This window comes from Anguilla rostrata, chromosome 16 (genome assembly GCF_018555375.3).
Source record: "Anguilla rostrata isolate EN2019 chromosome 16, ASM1855537v3, whole genome shotgun sequence".
Taxonomy (NCBI): domain Eukaryota; kingdom Metazoa; phylum Chordata; class Actinopteri; order Anguilliformes; family Anguillidae; genus Anguilla; species Anguilla rostrata.
The window spans coordinates 105,883-126,153 of record NC_057948.1 but is presented as its reverse complement, the minus strand read 5'-3'; the positions used below and the strand labels follow the sequence as shown (position 1 = coordinate 126,153).

The 20,271-nt window shown below is 44.0% G+C and overlaps 1 protein-coding gene across 4 annotated transcripts in view; it reads right to left on the bottom strand.

Moving 5' to 3' along the window:
* LOC135242424 (protein kinase C and casein kinase II substrate protein 3-like) overlaps positions 1-13,390 on the bottom strand; it is a 53,345-nt gene extending 39,955 nt beyond the window's left edge. The window contains exons 1-5 of one of the 4 annotated variants that reach the window (XM_064313507.1): positions 13,330-13,390; positions 12,314-12,406; positions 8,857-9,013; positions 7,858-8,153; positions 5,412-5,567 (exon numbers count right to left, since the gene is read on the bottom strand). In XM_064313507.1, coding sequence (XP_064169577.1) covers positions 5,412-5,567; positions 7,858-8,153; positions 8,857-9,013; positions 12,314-12,367 — 663 coding nt within the window. In that variant the 5' untranslated portion in view covers positions 12,368-12,406; positions 13,330-13,390. Of the gene's footprint in view, positions 1-5,411; positions 5,568-7,857; positions 8,154-8,856; positions 9,014-12,313; positions 12,407-13,301 lie in introns of all 4 variants that reach the window. The other 3 variants (XM_064313508.1, XM_064313509.1, XM_064313510.1) reach the window with 3 other exon arrangements.
* Between the last annotated feature and the right edge of the window lie 6,881 nt (positions 13,391-20,271).

Here is a 20,271-nt window from a genome sequence, read left to right as displayed (position 1 = left end):
GCACCAGTGCTACCAAGTAAAAAAGTTAATTTCGAGCCCTGATATATTATTGAAGCTGCACTTCCCTGGCATATTGTCGGCACAGTAGGGACTACGTTTACTAACTGCTTCTTCAGCAGAGGCGTGCCTGTAAACAGACTGAGCCGGACCAAATTAACTTCTCACACCACCAAAATACCGCGAAGGTTACTGGTCAATTTACGTTTTATTACTATACACACTATGATGCAACTTTAGCTATATTTCCATTACTTTTCCAAAACCTTTCAAAAATATATTATTTTCCATAACTTTTCAAGGGCCTGGAAATTGCATTTTAAATTTCAATGACTTTTCCAGGTTTTTCATGACCGTACGAACCCTGTACCATTCATTCGGAAAACTGTTGCTCCCTGGGCTTTTACTTGTTTTCAGTTTACTAATCACTATGTACAGTTCTTTTTTTGTGATGGGGCAGTTAATTCATCGTTTTGTATTTTACCTATGGAAGGAAGGTCTAACGATGACAGGTATTGTGTTATCTAATCTTCATCGACAGTCTCAGGCCATGGGTTTAATAGTAATCTTTATGAATTTATGATTTTATGAATTTCTTCCGGTTCGTAGGTTATTTTATTAGTTAATAGGTCTCTAATATTGTGTATTGAATTAATAATTTGTTGTGTCCTGAGGCATCTTGTTAAAATTTTTGTTGCTTTTGGATCAGATTCATAAAAGGTTTGTTTTGTGAATCTCAATTTATTTTCTAATTCATCGTCCAGGATACTTTCTATTTGTTTTTTGAGTTTTTATCTGATTACTCAATCCTTTGTTCTCATGTTTTTTTGTTGTTTCTCTAGTTTTCTCAATGCTTTCTCTAATTTATCATATTTTGTCCTCTTTATCTTATTTAAGTATGCCATTCTTGAAATGAGTCTCCCTCACATTATTGCTTTTACCGTGTCCCATACAATGGTTGGGTCTACTTGATCATTTTTGTTATCGTTTTTACAGTCATTCGTTTCTTTCTTAATTTCCTTTACAACAGTTTCATTGTTTAGAGTACTGATATTTATTCTCCATAGCGTGCTCTTCGGTCTGTTATTCAAGTGGTTAAGTAAATTACACTGTGATCTGATGCATCAGCTGTTGAGCACTTGAGCACTCTTTCACCCTCTGTCTATCTGTAATGTTCATTAAGAAATCGTCTAATCTAGAGTGCACCTTATGAGTAGCTGAATAGTGAGTAAAGTCTTTTTCTAGTGCATGAAGGTTCCTCCACACATCATACATAACCATATCTTTAATTAACATATTGAGGTCTTTTGACCTATGGGATTTATATATTTTTGTACTTGTCGTATTAATAGAGTAGTTTAGAATAATGTTCCAGTCTCCCGCCCAGACCAAAATTCCCTCACTTTCAGAAATGATTGTGTCAAAGAGAAATTTTAAAGATTTTCTATCACTCTCCGGGGGGGGGCGTATATATTAGCAAGAGTGGCCAGAGCCTTATCTATCCTCCCTTTGATAAATATCTTCCCTCTTTATCTCCCTTTCAACTGATTAAGGAAAAGGGAGATAAAGAGGGAAGATATATATTTTTTATGATTTTATCAACTGTGAAGCATGGGGGTGGCAGCTATTATTTTTAAATGACCTAATTGACTTAACACAGGAAATGTATGGCAACATGAAATGTGTGGAGTTGTGAAAAATTGAGTTTGAATGTCTTTAGCCTATGTGTATGTAAACTCTTGGCCTCAACTGTATATGACCTGGCAAGCCGTGCATTCACGTCAAGGTCATATGAGCAACTTTTTTAAAAAACAACTTTGACTGTGAATCATGCCTTTTTGCTTTAGAAATAGAGGCAGATCATGGGAACCTAAATGCAATAAATCCATAACATATTTAAAACATGAAATTTAAAATTGACCCAAAAAGACAAAAATTAAAACTTCGCAACATTTGTCATTGGGTTTTAGGCACTGAGCTTTTCACCTTGAACTTTGAAGGGGAGCTTCTAAACCATCCATTACGAAGCTGATAATTCTGAGTTAAATACTTTTTTTGCAAAGGTATTTGCATTAAAACAGACTGGAAATATAATCTTTCATTCACAGTTCAGACCAGATCTGTTCTGACATGAACAGCAATTGGCACTTGGGCACTCTTTAGCCTTTTCTCTGTAGTCTCTCAGCTATAGCTCAATTCTGCACTCCCCAAAGGCTTCAGAAACAACTGTGGTAGGTACAGGGTGAACTGTCTGCCTCCCTCACTAACAGCACAATTGGCAGAGCCTGTCGCCAGACATCAGAAGCAAGAGAGCAGCAGCTCCACCGATGGGCAGGAATGCAGAAATCTGACAGGCTTCATCCTGCCCCAGCCCTGGGTCTGTCTGGCCCTCCCTGTCGCTGTGGCTGGAAACCCTATACCCTGCGCCATGCCGCGCCCCGCCTCCATCCCACCGAACACGCACCCATTCAGAAAAAACTATCCTACAGACTAACCGGAACACAGGGAATACTGGTGGAGTGAAACACGTCCTGTGTGAAAATAACAAAATACTCGCATGAGTGGTATTGCCATAGAGCAGGATGTACAAATTGAGACTTTTCTACATTGATTCAAGGGATTACAGCTTTTTAAATCTGAATTGATTGAAACTTTTTCAATAAAAACTTTGCAACTTCTTGTTCGGCAATAATTCTTCCTGTTTAAATACCAGGAAATCCAGTATTGCAGTTTTACCTGTTTAACAACTCCTTCCTTCTGCAGGCCTGTGCAGAAATGCACCACCTCCTCTCATGTTTCAACAGCCACACAATGAACTTCACACAAACCACACTCGAAACCAATTTTGCAGTTTATGAAAATTAAAAATGACAACCAGGCTGCCCTTCAACATGCAAGCACTGTGTATGATATTTGTTCATATTTAGTGGTATTGGATCACGCAGTGGTATTTAGTCAGGAGGGGTGCGTTTGGCCATGCAGTAGTGTTTAGTCATGGGGAGTGTGTTTTGCCATGCAGTAGTGTTTAGTCATGAGGATTGTGTTTGGCCATGCAGTAGTGTTTAGTCATGAGGATTGTGTTTGGCTGTGTAGTGGTGTTTAGTCATGAGGAGTGCGTTTGGCCATGCAGTAGTGTTTAGTCATGAGGATTGTGTTTGGCTGTGTAGTAGTGTTTAGTCATGGGGAGTGTGTTTGGCTGTGTAGCGGTGTTAAGTCATGGGGAGTGTGTTTGGCTGTGTAGTAGTGTTTAGTCAGGAGGAGTGTGTTTGGCCATGCAGTAGTGTTTAGTCATGAGGAGTGTGTTTGGCCATGTAGTGGTGTTTAGTCATGGGGAATGTGTTTGGCCATGCAGTAGTGTTTAGTCATGAGGAGTGTGTTTGGCCATGTAGTGGTGTTTAGTCATGAGGAGTGTGTTTGGCTGTGTAGCGGTGTTTAGTCATGGGGAGTGTGTTTGGCTGTGTAGTAGTGTTTAGTCATGGGGAGTGTGTTTGGCCATGCAGTAGTGTTTAGTCATGAGGATTGTGTTTGGCCATGCAGTAGTGTTTAGTCATGAGGATTGTGTTTGGCTGTGTAGTGGTGTTTAGTCAGGAGGAGTATGTTTGGCCATGTAGTGGTGTTTAGTCATGAGGAGTGCGTTTGGCCGTGCAGTAGTGTTTAGTCATGAGGATTGTGTTTGGCCGTGTAGTAGTGTTTAGTCAGGAGGAGTGTGTTTGGCCATGCAGTAGTGTTTAGTCATGAGGAGTGTGTTTGGCCATGTAGTGGTGTTTAGTCATGGGGAGTGTGTTTGGTTGTGTAGTGGTGTTTAGTCATGAGGAGTGTGTTTGGCCATGTAGTGGTGTTTAGTCATGGGGAGTGTGTTTGGCCATGCAGTAGTGTTTAGTCATGAGGACTGTGTTTGGCCATGTAGTGGTGTTTAGTCATGAGGAGTGTGTTTGGCTGTGTAGTAGTGTTTAGTCATTGGGAGTGTGTTTGGCCATGCAGTAGTGTTTAGTCATGAGGAGTGTGTTTGGCTGTGTAGTGGTGTTTAGTCATGGGGAGTGTGTTTGGCCATGCAGTAGTGTTTAGTCAGGAGGAGTGTGTTTGGCCATGCAGTAGTGTTTAGTCATGAGGACTGTGTTCGGCCATGTAGCGGTGTTTAGTCATGGGGAGTGTGTTTGGCCATGCAGTAGTGTTTAGTCATGGGGAGTGTGTTTGGCCATGCAGTAGTGTTTAGTCATGGGGAGTGTGTTTGGCCATGCAGTAGTGTTTAGTCATGGAGTGTGTTGGCATGCAGTATTTTAGTCTGGGTGTGTTTGGCCATGTAGCGGTGTTTAGTCATGGGGAGTGTGTTTGGCTGTGTAGCGGTGTTAAGTCATGGGAAGTGTGTTTGGCTGTGTAGTAGTGTTTAGTCATGGGGAGTGTGTTTGGCCATGCAGTAGTGTTTAGTCATGAGGAGTGTGTTTGGCTGTGTAGTAGTGTTTAGTCAGGAGGAGTGTGTTTGGCCATGCAGTAGTGTTTAGTCATGAGGAGTGTGTTTGGCCATGTAGTGGTGTTTAGTCATGGGGAGTGTGTTTGGTTGTGTAGTGGTGTTTAGTCAGGAGGAGTGTGTTTGGCCATGCAGTAGTGTTTAGTCATGAGGATTGTGTTTGGCCATGTAGCGGTGTTTAGTCATGGGGAGTGTGTTTGGCTGTGTAGCGGTGTTAAGTCATGGGACGTGTGTTTGGCTGTGTAGTAGTGTTTAGTCATGGGGAGTGTGTTTGGCCATGCAGTAGTGTTTAGTCATGAGGAGTGTGTTTGGCTGTGTAGTAGTGTTTAGTCAGGAGGAGTGTGTTTGGCCATGCAGTAGTGTTTAGTCATGAGGAGTGTGTTTGGCCATGTAGTGGTGTTTAGTCATGGGGAGTGTGTTTGGCTGTGTAGTAGTGTTTAGTCATGGGGAGTGTGTTTGGCCATGCAGTAGTGTTTAGTCATGAGGAGTGTGTTTGGCTGTGTAGTAGTGTTTAGTCAGGAGGAGTGTGTTTGGCCATGCAGTAGTGTTTAGTCATGAGGAGTGTGTTTGGCCATGTAGTGGTGTTTAGTCATGGGGAGTGTGTTTGGTTGTGTAGTGGTGTTTAGTCATGAGGAGTGTGTTTGGCCATGTAGTGGTGTTTAGTCATGGGGAGTGTGTTTGGCCATGCAGTAGTGTTTAGTCATGAGGAGTGTGTTTGGCCATGTAGTGGTGTTTAGTCATGGGGAGTGTGTTTGGCCATGTAGGGGTGTTTAGTCATGGGGAGTGTGTTTGGCCATGTAGTAGTGTTTAGTCATGGGGAGTGTGTTTGGCTGTGTAGTGGTGTTTCATCAGGAGGAGTGGGTTTGGCAATGCAGTGGTGTTTAGTCAGGAAGAGTGGGTTTGGCAAAGTGGTCCTGTTTTTTCATGAGGATTATTCTGTACCAGGTACCTTTTCAGCCTCGATGTTGCACTTTTCCACACGGACCTGCAGTTTGCGGACCTCATCCTGAGACTTAGTTGTGTCGGCTTTGGCGATGGTCTCACGGTCCACAGCGGCCTGCTCTGCTTTTCGTGCTTGGTGGTACCTCGTCCTAGAGGACTCCACCTTGGTCAGATGACACAGGAAGTCAGGAAACAGGAAATAGATCTTTCTATCATGTGATCTTCGGTGGGATGACAAATCAGACCACTATTATTTGCTAATGCAACTCCAGTGCTCTTCAAAATCAAATTTAATATCAACAAATATACTATAAATATTTGCTCTTTCGGAGATGAATCATTTAGTAAGAAAAATAAAATGTGTGATTTGCAGGGTCCCAGCAGGAAACCTGAGCTGAGGTAGAATTCAGTAAGGGGTAGCCATTAAAATGATGTGTATACATTGCTGGAATGGTCCCAACATAACATGACATTGCACAATAACGAGAACAGGCCATACAGCCCAACAATGCCTACCATTTTTCTAACTAAATTCTACCTAGTGCTATGATTACAAACAGACTAGATGGTATCTAACACCATATCATGCCTAGTCTTGAAAATCTCCCTGGGCGTGTCGAAGTGTCCTTGAGCAAGACACCTAACCCCTAACCCCTAACTGCTCTGGCGAATGAGAGGCATCAATTGTAAAGCGCTTTGGATAAAAGCGCTATATAAATGCAGTCCATTTACCATTTACCATGTGAAAACATTTTCAAAATCATCAACAACTGGCCTTGCTGATGCTCAGGTTGAATACAAAATGAAATGGGCATGCTGAGGCTGAGGCTGAATACAGAATGAAATGTGCATGCTGAGGCTGAGGTTGAATGCAGAACTAAATGGGCATGCTGAGGCTGAGATTGAATACAGAATGAAATGGGCATGCTGAGGCTGAGATTGAATACAGAACTAAATGGGCATGCTGAGGCTGAGGTTGAATACAGAACTAAATGGGCATGCTGAGGCTGAGGTTGAATACAGAACTAAATGAGCATGCTGAGGCTGAGGTTGAATACAGAATGAAATGGGCATGCTGAGGCTGAGGTTGAATACAGAATTAAATGGGCATGCTGAGGCTGAGGTTGAATGCAGAATTAAATGGGCATGCTGAGGCTGAGGTTGAATGCAGAATTAAATGGGCATGCTGAGGTTGAGGTTGAATACAGAACTAAATGAGCATGCTGAGGCTGAGGTTGAATACAGAATTAAATGGGCATGCTGAGGCTGAATACAGAATGAAATGGGCATGCTGAGGCTGAGGTTGAATACAGAATTAAATGAGCATGCTGAGGCTGAGGTTGAATACAGAACTAAATGAGCATGCTGAGGCTGAGGTTGAATACAGAACTAAATGGGCATGCTGAGGCTGAGGTTGAATACAGAATTAAATGGGCATGCTGAGGCTGATACAGAATGAAATGGCATGCTGAGGTTGAATACAGAACTAAATGGCATGCTGAGCTGAGGCTGAATACGAACTAAGGCATGCTGAGGCTGAGGTTGAATACAAATTAATGGGCAGCTGAGCTGAGGTTGAATGCAGAATAAATGGGCATGCTGAGGCTGAGTTGAATGCAGAATAAGGGCATGCTGAGGCTGAATACAGAATTAAATGGGCATGCTGAGGTTGAGGTTGAATACAGAACTAAATGAGCATGCTGAGGCTGAGGTTGAATACAGAATTAAATGGGCATGCTGAGGCTGAATACAGAATGAAATGGGCATGCTGAGGCTGAGGTTGAATACAGAATTAAATGAGCATGCTGAGGCTGAGGTTGAATACAGAACTAAATGGGCATGCTGAGGCTGAGGTTGAATGCAGAATTAAATGGGCATGCTGAGGCTGAATACAGAATGAAATGGGCATGCTGAGGTTGAATACAGAACTAAATGGGCATGCTGAGGCTGAGGCTGAATACAGAACTAAATGGGCATGCTGAGGCTGAGGCTGAATACAGAACTAAATGGGCATGCTGAGGCTGAGGTTGAATACAGAACTAAATGGGCATGCTGAGGCTGAATACAGAATGAAATGGGCATGCTGAGGTTGAATACAGAACTAAATGGGCATGCTGAGGCTGAGGCTGAATACAGAACTAAATGGGCATGCTGAGGCTGAGGTTGAATACAGAACTAAATGGGCATGCTGAGGCTGAATACAGAATGAAATGGGCATGCTGAGGTTGAATACAGAACTAAATGGGCATGCTGAGGCTGAGGCTGAATACAGAACTAAATGGGCATGCTGAGGTTGAGGCTGAATACAGAACTAAATGGGCATGCTGAGGCTGAGGTTGAATACAGAACTAAATGGGCATGCTGAGGCTGAATACAGAATGAAATGGGCATGCTGATGCTGAGGTTGAATACAGAAAGAAATGGACATGGGTTGAAGCAGCAGGGAGACTCACGTCTTTCAGCTTCTTGGCCCAGTGTTTCTGGGCTTTGTGGAAGCCCTCCTCTGCCTGCTTGGTCTCCCTGAAGCCGCCCATGATCTGCTTGTGGAAGGCCTCTTTCTGCCAGTGCAGGATCCTCTGGCTCTCCTCCACCGCCAGCTGCTCCCTCATCTGCATGTGCACCTCACTCAACCGGTCTGCCGCGTTCATGAAGGACTGCCAGGCCTTTTCCAGCGTTCCATACTGCGCCCCTGCAAAACATATACACACACGCAGACACACAGACACATACACACATACACCCATACACACTCACCCACACACACACGCAGACACACAGACACATACACACACACGCAGACACACAGACACATACACACATACACCCACACACACTCACCCACACACACACACGCAGATACACAGACACATACACACACACACCCACACACACACACACACACAGACACATACATCCACACAAACACACACACGCAGATACACAGACACATACACACACACACACACAAATACACACACACACACACATACACTCCCATTAAAATATAACTCCCAAACAGATCTACTCCACTGGACATGTAAAAATATAACTCCCAAACAGGTTTACCCCACTAGTATACGAAGATGGAGAGGCACTAAGCAGGAAATATCTCAGTGGGCTGGAGCCACACCTACACGTACTGGAACCTTCCCATCACAGGTGTTGAAGTGTGACTCATTGAAACCAACCGGTGAGTGAAAGAGATGTGTGTGTGTGTGTGTGTGTGTGTGTGTGCATGTGTTGCATGTGTGTGCATGCGTGTGAGTCTGTGTGTTGAGCGTGTGTGCCTGCAAGTGTGTGTGCAAGTGTGTGCGAGTGTCTGTGTGCATGCATGTTTGTACAAGCAAGAATGTGTGTGTGTTTGTGAGTGTGTGAGTGCACATGCGTGTGTGTGTGTCTGTGTGTGTGAGCATGTCCATGTGTATGTGTGTGCATCCGTGTGTGTGGCATACCTTTCTCCACAATGCCCCTCCATCTCCGAGCCCAGTCAGCCAGCTGCAGAGAGTAGCTCTTCTCAATCTTGGCTCGCTCCTGGAAACAGCCAGCCAGCTCGCTGCACAGCTTGTGCCCATCATCCACGCGCTTCACCGTCCTCTTGTAATTCCCTGGCTGAATCAAGTCAGAAGAATTTTGCTTTGAGGCACACAGGCATTCCATAGATATTTCAGAACCAAGAAGACAACAGTTTAGAATACACCATCGGAAAGGAAAAACTACAGACTAGTGAGCTTAAGACCATGTAGCATCAACATCAGTTTGTTTAAACTGGTAAAGTGGATAAAATCACTATCATGCAGCAGTGTTTTGAAATACCTATGGGACAGGTAGTGGGATATCGAACGTTGTGTTGGCAGCAGACATGAATAGACAGAGTGTTTGCACCACACCCGGACGACTGATTGACAGAGCAGGATTTGATGGGGGAGTGGCTGAGCGTAGTAGGATAAAATGCCTGCTGCCCAAGCTCTGCGCAGAAATGCTCTGCCAGCAAGACAAAGTTTCAGCCAGGCTGACGCCGCCTGGATTGCACTGGCGCTGCTGCTGCCAGCCTTCTACTAAACCTGCGTTCCCACTCACAGCACTAACTCACAGTACTACCTCACAGCACTACCTTACAGCACTAACTCACAGTACTACCTCACAGCACTAACTCATAGCACTACCTCACATCACTAACTCACAGTACTACCTCATAGCACAAACTCACAGCACTACCTCACAGCACTTCCACACAACACTTCCTCACATCACTATGGCACAGCACATCCTCATAGCACTACCTCACAGGACTAATTCACAGCACTCTCACAGCACTACCTCACAACACTACCTAACAGTGCTACCGCACAGCACTACCCGACAGTGCTACCTCACAGAGCTAACTCACAGCACTACCTCCCATCACTAACTCACAGCACTTCCACACAACACTTCCTCACATCACTATGGCATAGCACATAACTTTCTCACAACACTACCTCACAACACAGCACAGCACTTCCTCACAGCACTTTCTCACAGCACTACCGCACAGCACAGAATTTTCTCACAGCACTACCGCACAGCATAGCACTTTCTCACAGCACTACCTCACAGCACAGCACATCCTCACAGCACTACCTCACAGTGCTACTTCACAGCACAGCATTATCTCACAGCACTACCTCACAGTGCTACCTCACAGCACAGAATGTCCTCACAGCACTACCTCACAGTGCTACCTCACAGCACTACTGCATAGCACTACCTCACAGTGCTACCTCACAGCACTACTGCATAGCACTACCTCACAGTGCTACTTCACAGGACAGAATTTCCTCACAGCACTACCTCACAGTGCTACCTCACAGCACAGAATGTCCTCACAGCACTACCTCACAGTGCTACCTCACAGCACTACTGCATAGCACTACCTCACAGTGCTACCTCACAGCACTACCTCACAGTGCTACCTCACAGCACAGAATTTCCTCACAGCACTACCTCACAGTGCTACCTCACAGCACTACTGCATATCACTACCTCACAGTGCTACCTCACAGCACAAAATTTCCTCACAGTGCTACCTCACAGCACTACTGCATAGCACTACCTCACAGTGCTACTTCACAGCACAGAATTTCCTCACAGCACTACCTCAGTGCTACCTCACAGCACAGAATGTCCTCACAGCACTACCTCACAGCGCTACTGCATAGCACTACCTCACAGTGCTACTTCACAGCACAGAATTTCCTCACAGCACTACCTCACAGTGCTACCTCACAGCACAGCACTACCTCACAGTGCTACCTCACAGCACAGAATTTCCTCACAGCACTACCTCACAGCACTACTGCATAGCACTACCTCACAGTGCTACCTCACAGCACTACTGCATAGCACTACCTCACAGCCCAGAATTTCCTCACTACACTACCTCACAGCACAGAATTTCCTCACAGCACTCTCACAACACAGCACTATCTCACAGCCCTTCCTCACAGCTCTACATCACAGCACAACCTGACAGCACTATCTTACAGTGCTACCTCACAGCACTACCTCACAGTGCTACCTAACAGCACAGCACTAACAGCACTACATCACAGCTCTAACTCACAGCACTACTTCACAGCATTACCTCAGAGCACAGTACTTCCTCACAGCACTACTGCACAGCACCACCTCACAGCACTACCTCACAGCACCACCTCACAGCACTACCTCACAGCACATCACTACCTCACAGCACATCCTCATAGCACTACCTCACAGCACATCCTCATAGCACTACCTCACAGCACAGCACTACCTCACAGCACAGCACCACCTCACAGCACTACCTCACAGCACCACCACACAGCACTACCTCACAGCACATCCTCATAGCACTACCTCACAGCACAGCACCACCTCACAGCACTACCTCACAGCACAGCACCACCTCACAGCACAGCACTACCTCACAGTGCTACTTCACAGCACAGAATTTCCTCACAGCACTACCTCAGTGCTACCTCACAGCACAGAATGTCCTCACAGCACTACCTCACAGCGCTACTGCATAGCACTACCTCACAGTGCTACTTCACAGCACAGAATTTCCTCACAGCACTACCTCACAGTGCTACCTCACAGCACTACTGCATAGCACTACCTCACAGTGCTACCTCACAGCACAGAATTTCCTCACAGCACTACCTCACAGCACTACTGCATAGCACTACCTCACAGTGCTACCTCACAGCACTACTGCATAGCACTACCTCACAGCCCAGAATTTCCTCACTACACTACCTCACAGCACAGAATTTCCTCACAGCACTCTCACAACACAGCACTATCTCACAGCCCTTCCTCACAGCTCTACATCACAGCACAACCTGACAGCACTATCTTACAGTGCTACCTCACAGCACTACCTCACAGCACTACCTCACAGTGCTACCTAACAGCACAGCACTAACAGCACTACATCACAGCTCTAACTCACAGCACTACTTCACAGCATTACCTCAGAGCACAGTACTTCCTCACAGCACTACTGCACAGCACCACCTCACAGCACTACCTCACAGCACCACCTCACAGCACTACCTCACAGCACATCACTACCTCACAGCACATCCTCATGCACTACCTCACAGCACATCCTCATAGCACTACCTCACAGCACAGCACTACCTCACAGCACAGCACCACCTCACAGCACTACCTCACAGCACCACCACACAGCACTACCTCACAGCACATCCTCATAGCACTACCTCACAGCACAGCACCACCTCACAGCACTACCTCACAGCACAGCACCACCTCACAGCACAGCACCACCTCACAGCACTACCTCACAGCACATCACTACCTCACAGCACTTCCTCACAGCGTTACCTCACAGCACAAAAGCCACCGGGGTCAGATCCTTACCTCCCAAAAACTTCCCCTGGGCTGTAGATCCATCAGGTCTCCGTTAGAGGACATGGTGGAGACTCCTTTTCAGCACAGAATGTTGGTGGCTGTTTGGGAAATTGAAATGGGTAAAAGTAACAGTCTTACTGACAATCAGCAGATTCACAAGAGTGTTGGACCATAACATTCACAACAAAATAAACTAATGCCACAAAAACACACTATTCCTTCTTGGTTATACTCCAGTAAGATACCAGTCATTTACAAGAGAGCACAGGCAAACCAAATACAACATTTTTACGACCACTTTGGAGTGCTAAGTACTATGCGAAACAATGCTTTAAAACATCATGCAGCTATTGAGCAAACATCATCTTTCTCAGCCTGCATAACAAACTGAACAGGTTTATAAAGGAATTCCCAATGTTTCTGCAAATGATTATTCATGCACTAATAACTCATGAGCTAAACTAGGTATAGAATCAGCAAACAGCGAAAAAGATTATGAGCTAAACTGGGTATAGAATCAGCAAACAGCGAATATGATTATGAGGTAAACTAGGTAAAGTATCAGCAAACAGCGAATACGATTATGAGCTAACCTATCAGCAGACAGTGAATATGATTGAGCTAAACTAGGTACAGTATAAGCAAACAGCGAATATGATTATGAGCTAAACGAGGTACAGTATCAGCAAATAGTGAATATGATTATGAGCTAAACTAGGTACAGAATCAGCAAACAGCGAACATGATTATGAGCTAAACTAGGTAAAGTATCAGCAAACAGCGAATATGATTATGACCTGAACTAGAGTACAGAATCAGAAAACAGCAAAAATGATTATGACCTAACCCAGGGAACAGAATCAGCAAACAGCAAAAATGATTATTAGCTAAACTAGGTACAGTATCAGTAAACAGCGAATATGATTATGAGCTAAACTAGGTACAGAATAAGTAAACAGCGAAGATCATTATGAGCTAAACAAGGTACAGTATTTAGCAAACTGCGAGTGCACACCTGGTCTCACCTCGGGCTCTCTGCCTGTTTGACTGAATACACACAGGAGGGAGAGGCGCTTTACCCTGCCTGGGAGGGTCAATATAAACAGGGCTGTTAAGGTAATATGTTTGATCACATTGCGCATACATACAAAACGCATGCAGATTTAAAGCACGATATTAACACAAAATTTACACTTAATTTCAGCTTTCTTGTGTTGTCATGGCTTGCAATCACTCAGATTCACCTCTACATGAGTTTAGCTGTCACAACTTTCAGATTTTCCCTCATTTACACAATTCTCAGTTTGAGTAAGACATTCATTCTTTCCCTCTTGTACTGTATTCAAACTGTTTGCTGTCCTTTCCAACTGCACAAGGAAGCAATGGTTGGATAACATATAAGAGTCATTAAAATAATACATCAATCACACACTTCTCTCTGCTGAAGGAAGAGGTGCTGAACATCGATCACACACTTCTCTCTGCTGAAGGAAGAGGTACTGACCAATCACACACTTCTCTCTGCTGAAGGAAGAGGTACTGACCAATCACACACTTCTCTCTGCTGAAGGAAGAGGTGCTGAACATTGGGAACACCTACAGAACCAATGGCACTCTTTTGTCCATTGTACACATGACAAAGGAAGTATGTGACAGAAAACCAATTTCCCACAGTGATGCTACAATCAGGAGAATCTACCAGAATCTTGTTGACAAAGCAAATGCCCTACTCCAGCATGGGAGGGTACAGTAATATGACCCCTGGATTGCCCCTGGCTGAACAAAAACTATCTATCACTTTAGCTGTTAAGAGGAGGTGACAATATGAATACATGTAAAGTAAGGAAGCATAAAATTCCGGGATCAGGAATGTCACAATTCCAGATCGACTAAAGGAAAAAGCAAAGACCACCTACTGAAAAACAACTTGGTGGCTCTTGGACTTCAATTTTACTTTTGTTCCTTCAATTATATGTTTATCTTTAAACATTTATCTATAAAAAACAAGATACAAAGTCATGGTTCGCAAAAGCAGTGAGAAGTCAGTGTGTTTTCTTTGAGACGTGTGAAACTGGAACCCAGCCATATTGCGCAGTAGAGCTGCTTACAGACCACGCCTTTCACACAGAATTCCAGAACAGGGGGGCAGGGTGTGGACTCCTGATACTGAACTGCTTTGACTCAGAGGGAATCCCTGAAGAAAGTAGCAAACTGATCAACCTGGAACACAATGCAGCAAAAAATCCAAATTTCTCAAACAAACCAAGCAGCTGAACTGAGAACAAATTATCCAAGCTACTGAACAAGGAATGGTATAACAGTTCAGTCTTTCATACAGGTGGAGAATGTTATACAACATTCTGGAGTGTAAACAACATCAGCCAGAGAGCATTCAAACACACTCCACAGCACACCTAGGAGAGCAGAGAGCGTTCATATAAACACACTCCATAGCTCACCTAGGAGAGCAGAGAGCATTCATATAAACACACTCCATAGCTCACTTCGGCGAGCAGAGAGTGTTCATATAAACACACTCCATAGCACACCTAGGACAGCAGAGAGTGTTCATATAAACACCCTCCATAGCACACCTAGGAGAGCAGTAAGCGTTAATAGAAAGACACTCCATAGCACAAATAGGAGAGCAGAAAACATTCTAAGAAACACACTCCATAGCACACATAGGAGAGCAGAGAGTGTTCATATCAACACACTCCATAGCACGCCTAGGAGAGCAGAGAGTGTTCATATAAACACATACAATGCTGTGTGGGACAGATGGGAATAGTAGGCTACTATTCTTCATTAATTCCAGGTGGGCAATGCATCAAACATATGAGACTCCAACAAGATAAGATAAAGAAGATATACTTTATTAAACCCCGTGGGGAAATTTGTCCTCTGCATTTTTACATTACATTACATTACATTCATTTGGCAGACGCTTTTATCCAAAGCGACGTACAAAAAGTGCATTTTCATGATCGTAGACAACTGCTGAACACGGGTTCAGTAAGGTACAATTACTTATTTTGTACAGCTATTTCTAACCGAGAACAATGAACACTATCCTGGTCTAACATCTGCAAAGCCAAACTAGGCAGAAGAATAACCTACAGTATTAGGACAAATACAATTTACCAAGAAGTGCAGGGATGGGGCAACATGTAACAAGTGACAGGAAAAAGGGTTTTTATTTTTTTTATTTTTAATATATACAGCGTGGTGGTGGTTATTCTAGGTATAGTCTGAAGAGATGAGTCTTCAGGCCACGGCGGACGATGGATAGTGAGGGGGAGGTTCGGAGAGGGACGGGGAGTTCGTTCCACCACTGGGGAGCTAGGGTGGAGAAGCTCTGTGATCCCTTTGGGCGGGTGGGAGGGGTTACAAGACGCCCTGCTGCCGCAGAGCGGAGTGGTCCAGCAGGCACATAGAATTGAGACATGTCCTGCAAGTAGAAGGGGGCTGTCCTGTTTGACCCATCCTAGTTACTTAGGAGCATTGGGCAGCCACAGTGCAGCACCCAGGGATCAACTCCAGTTCTGAGGCCAGTGCCTTGGTCAAGGGCAACTGCAGGAGTGCACATAACATGCATGTCTTTGAGTGCTGCAAAGGCAGCAGCATCGAAAGGATCAGAATGTAAACCCTGCACCAGTATTTTCTGTACATAGAAGAGTACCCATGAGCAGGGCTGGACTGGTCCTGCCATTTTTGGCTCAGACCGGCCCACCGCAATCGATCGGACACCGCCCATCAGAACAACATCCTCAAAGACCGTTCAATATGTATATGATGCATATCTAACCATTTGCCAAACCCCCTACAGAGCGGAGTGTTATGATAAGTCAAGTATAGTCCAGTATACCATTGCAAGTGGAGCAGTGTACGCACTCGCTCTTGATCCTGGTGATCAGAGGTGGCTGTGGAGTAAACAATACCCATACTCAATAAGTAATTATTAAAGAAAAACTCTGCTAGATATTGTATGAATAATTCAAATGATTTAATACAATTTTTGTAAAAAAAACAAAAAAAAAAAACACATTCACTGTACATTGATTGCCATTCAAAGGCAAAGAATAAAGGTCTTAAATAAAACAAATACAATACAGACTCTCTACAGTAGACAACGTAGAATGGAACATGCTAAATGCTAAGGCAGCTTCGCTTTCACTCGGTTTCGTTTTCTTTAACGCAAATGCATCAGAATAGTCGTCATTTAGAAATGAGATCGCATTGATGTATGATCATGATTTTTTTTACAACGAATCGTGCAGCCCTATTCCATACATTTATTTATTATTTCCTTGCAAACTTAGCTACTTCTCCTGCCTCCTCATTCGTAGACTACCTTGCTCGTGCTGACTAGTCTCGACATGCACCTCTCTCTCGCTCCTCCGCTCACACCTCTGATAGTGTAGTAGTGATGTCCCGAGTGTTTCCGTTTTTGCCATAAGAATTTGAGAATACAAGGTGTTATTGTTCATTCTGTTAAAATATTCAAAGAAAAGAAAAAGCCCAAAAGCATATTTGATCGACTTGTTTATGACAAACGGTTGTGACTGGCCCACCATATCTCAGGACGAGAGAAATCCGTTTAATAGCCTGAGTAACCAGACTGATCTGCACAGCGAAATTAAATGTGTTTTAGGCAATGTATTATCAGAGGCAGAAGAACCACAGTACAATATTTTTAGCTCATCAAGGAAAACAAAAGAGAGCTAAGCTAACGACAGTGCATAGTTAGCAATGGTGTCTCCCCAACATTGATAATGATAACGCTAGCTTGCGGCCAAACAATGCTAACGTCATTAATAGCTTATAGTTTTGCTTGACAGTGACAGACTAACCACATGCTGCTGCTTACCACATCAGCTTCACTATCCTGCTCATTTTGTGACTGTCCCTCGTCTGCCCTTTCGGGTTCATCCTGCTCAGAACTCACTATCAACGCTGTCTAGCTGTCTGCCTCATCTTGGACCGTCACATCTCTGATTTTAAACACCTGTTGCTGGTGCTGACTGCCTGCAGCAGGTACTGCAGGAGCCCCCACAGTCATTCCAGCAAACATTTTTTATTTTATTTTGACACATTTTGAGGCATCCTCCTCCAGCTTTCTTTTTTTTTTCTCCCGCAATTTCTCAGCACCACTTTTACGCTTTCCTTTCTCCATCGCACACCGCACGGACTACGAGGCTGAGGTGATGTCGACTCGAGTCTGAAGGGCAGAAACGGACAGCGAGGGGTGGGGCCTAGACATGTGATTGGGCCAGCCCAGTGTCAGTATAGAAAACTAACCAATGGGCCACTGATCAGAGGGGGCGTGGGGCCTAGGCATTCGATTGGGCCAGCCCAGTGTCAGCATAGAAAACGAACCAATGGGCCACTGAAATTGGGCCAGGTCAGTGTCAGTATGAACCAAAGGCCCACTGGCCCAAAAGTAGGTTGGCCCACCGGGCATTTGCCCGGTAGAATATAGGCCCAGTCCATGCCTGCCCATGAGGTAGTCTGGACGAATGCATGTACTTTCTAGGGCAAAAGGGAGCCTCAGCGGCAGCTTCTCTATTGGTTAATCGAACTGTCTGTCTCAATGTGCCGGTTTTCCCTCCCCCCCCCCCACCCCGTCACTCCCTCTGTTCTGTGTGTGCTGGAATCTAAGTCTCACCTGAAACACACCAGCGAATCGCTATCGAGCTAGCCCAAGTTATCTGCTAAAAACAGAATTCGAACAAATTCGAAGAAGCGATGTACTCGCTTGCTTGCCTACAGGATTTGGCAAAAGTTAAATTTTTCAAGCGTGGCCTATGGTATGCAGTCTGCTATCACATAAATACCCAGAAAAATTGGCAGAAGAAGCAATGGTTTTGAGTGTTTGCCCGTTAAAATCAATACAATCATTTTCCCCAAATAGTGGTGAACTGACAATGATGGTTCATTTTGTTAAATTCTGTGTGTGTGATTTCAACGTGTGTTGTGTTATCCAGCAAATAAACCTTAAAACTCTTAATTTGCTTTGTGAAACTGAAAATTTAGCAGTGTTTATCCCAAAATCGGGATTATAGTAGCTTTGTCACATGCGTGAAGCATGGCCCAGGTAGACATTTACGGAATGTACACGACTGACAAGCCGTCAAACACGTTTGACAGATTGAATATTTACCGTTTATGGTTAGCTAGCTAGTCAAATGGCTTGGTAGCCGAAGTTGCGAACTGTTTTAACATAGGAGACTGGACTACCAGATATAGCAAATAAGCGTTAGCTGATTACGCTTTCTGCCAACTAATTATTTGGTTAAGCAGGCTAAAGGAAATAGTAAAAATGACTTGGCTACCAAAAAAACTTCAGAGGAGGATTATTTTATGGTAGTCTAGTGTAGCTGTAAATAGCACACGCCATAATGCAATCACTACGAAATGGGATGCCTGCATTTTCTGACTTTGCACAGGTGGACCGTGGACGATGAGTCGGAGCCGCAATGTCAAGGCCAAGAGGCGCCACCTCCCACCCCAGTGACCATAGACTGTAGCCCTTACTGTAGCTGAGTCCTCCGTAGTAATCAGGAAGTGACGCAAACTGAACCTCAGTGGTCCACAACAAATATTATAAATATATAATTATATTATGCCCAAATGACACAATAAATCATGAAATCGACCCATGGACAGTCATAAGACGAATAACATACACATATTGTGACTATTTGTTCTTGTGAGAAAAAATTACTGACTTTGTATTTTGTCCGCATTTGTACTGTAGACTTACATGGAAACCGGATATTGAAACACCTATACTGTTGCCAACTGCAGTGGCGCTAGTGAGCAACGTCTCTCAACAAGACCAGGAAGTGAGCTTCAAAAACGAAGTCTGGTTTTGGCCGCTTGGTCCACACTTTCACCAAATAGGATCCTATTCATTCAATCTCAGTTTTTAATTGGATCAGTTAAAACACTTCTCTTATGTAAATTGTTACTTAACTACTGTTGCAATATACTACAATATGCACATATTCTTCATTGAATGCAGTTGCTGATGTAAAGGCCAAATACTGATTACCGATCACTATCACTACTACAGTAAATGGTCTTTGGGGACACACTAAGAAGAATAAAAGGGAAATTGATCTGATATGATATATAAATATCTAGACCGTTTACCATTAATTGCATGCTGCATCAGTAGGGAGGGGCAGAAGCAGCCCATAGATCAGACAGGGAATGCTAGCGAGCTATTGTTAGTTAGCCATCACTCTAATGACTGTAACAAACTGCATGTACACAAGTACCGCCAACCGACAATCGTGATGCGACGTTGCGCAGTTCAACCACAAAAGTTTTCTAAATGAAACTCAAGAACTGAAGCTAAACTCATTTAATTTGTGATAATTGGAGATTGTTGAAAAGCAGGTGATGGGGTAGCCTACGTGTTTCTTTTGATGAGGATTTTGTCTTATTTTGCTTAGCCCTCTTCAATTATAGTTTTATGTTCTGACTCTTTGGGTGCTTGCGCATCACTCTTTCCATGCCATGCAAGTTCAGCTTTCTGAATTCTTTAATTTAAAGTTCTCCCTTACTTTGGAAGATTTGGGTCACATACAAGTTTCCACCAGTAGAGATGCCATCTCCGTCTCTGCCATCTTTCAAACACATTTCCATTCTCTCAAGTAAGTAACGTAGTGACTGCACGGTCAACATGCAAGACCTGTATTCTATCCAGACCAGAACTATTCAATTTATTACGCTCTAAATTTCACACAGCTATACAATTTGGAGCACAGCACTACTAACCTTTTTTAGAGTAGATACAACTAATCGATTAATGAATTTGTTGCCAACAAAATTTTATTGCCGGTTTTGTCAACGTCATCGATTAGTTGTTGGAGCCCTAATTCCATATCACCCACAAAGTAGTGATACAGCGAAACCACAAATAACAGTTTGAAAACATCTCTAAGGTAAAAGTGACC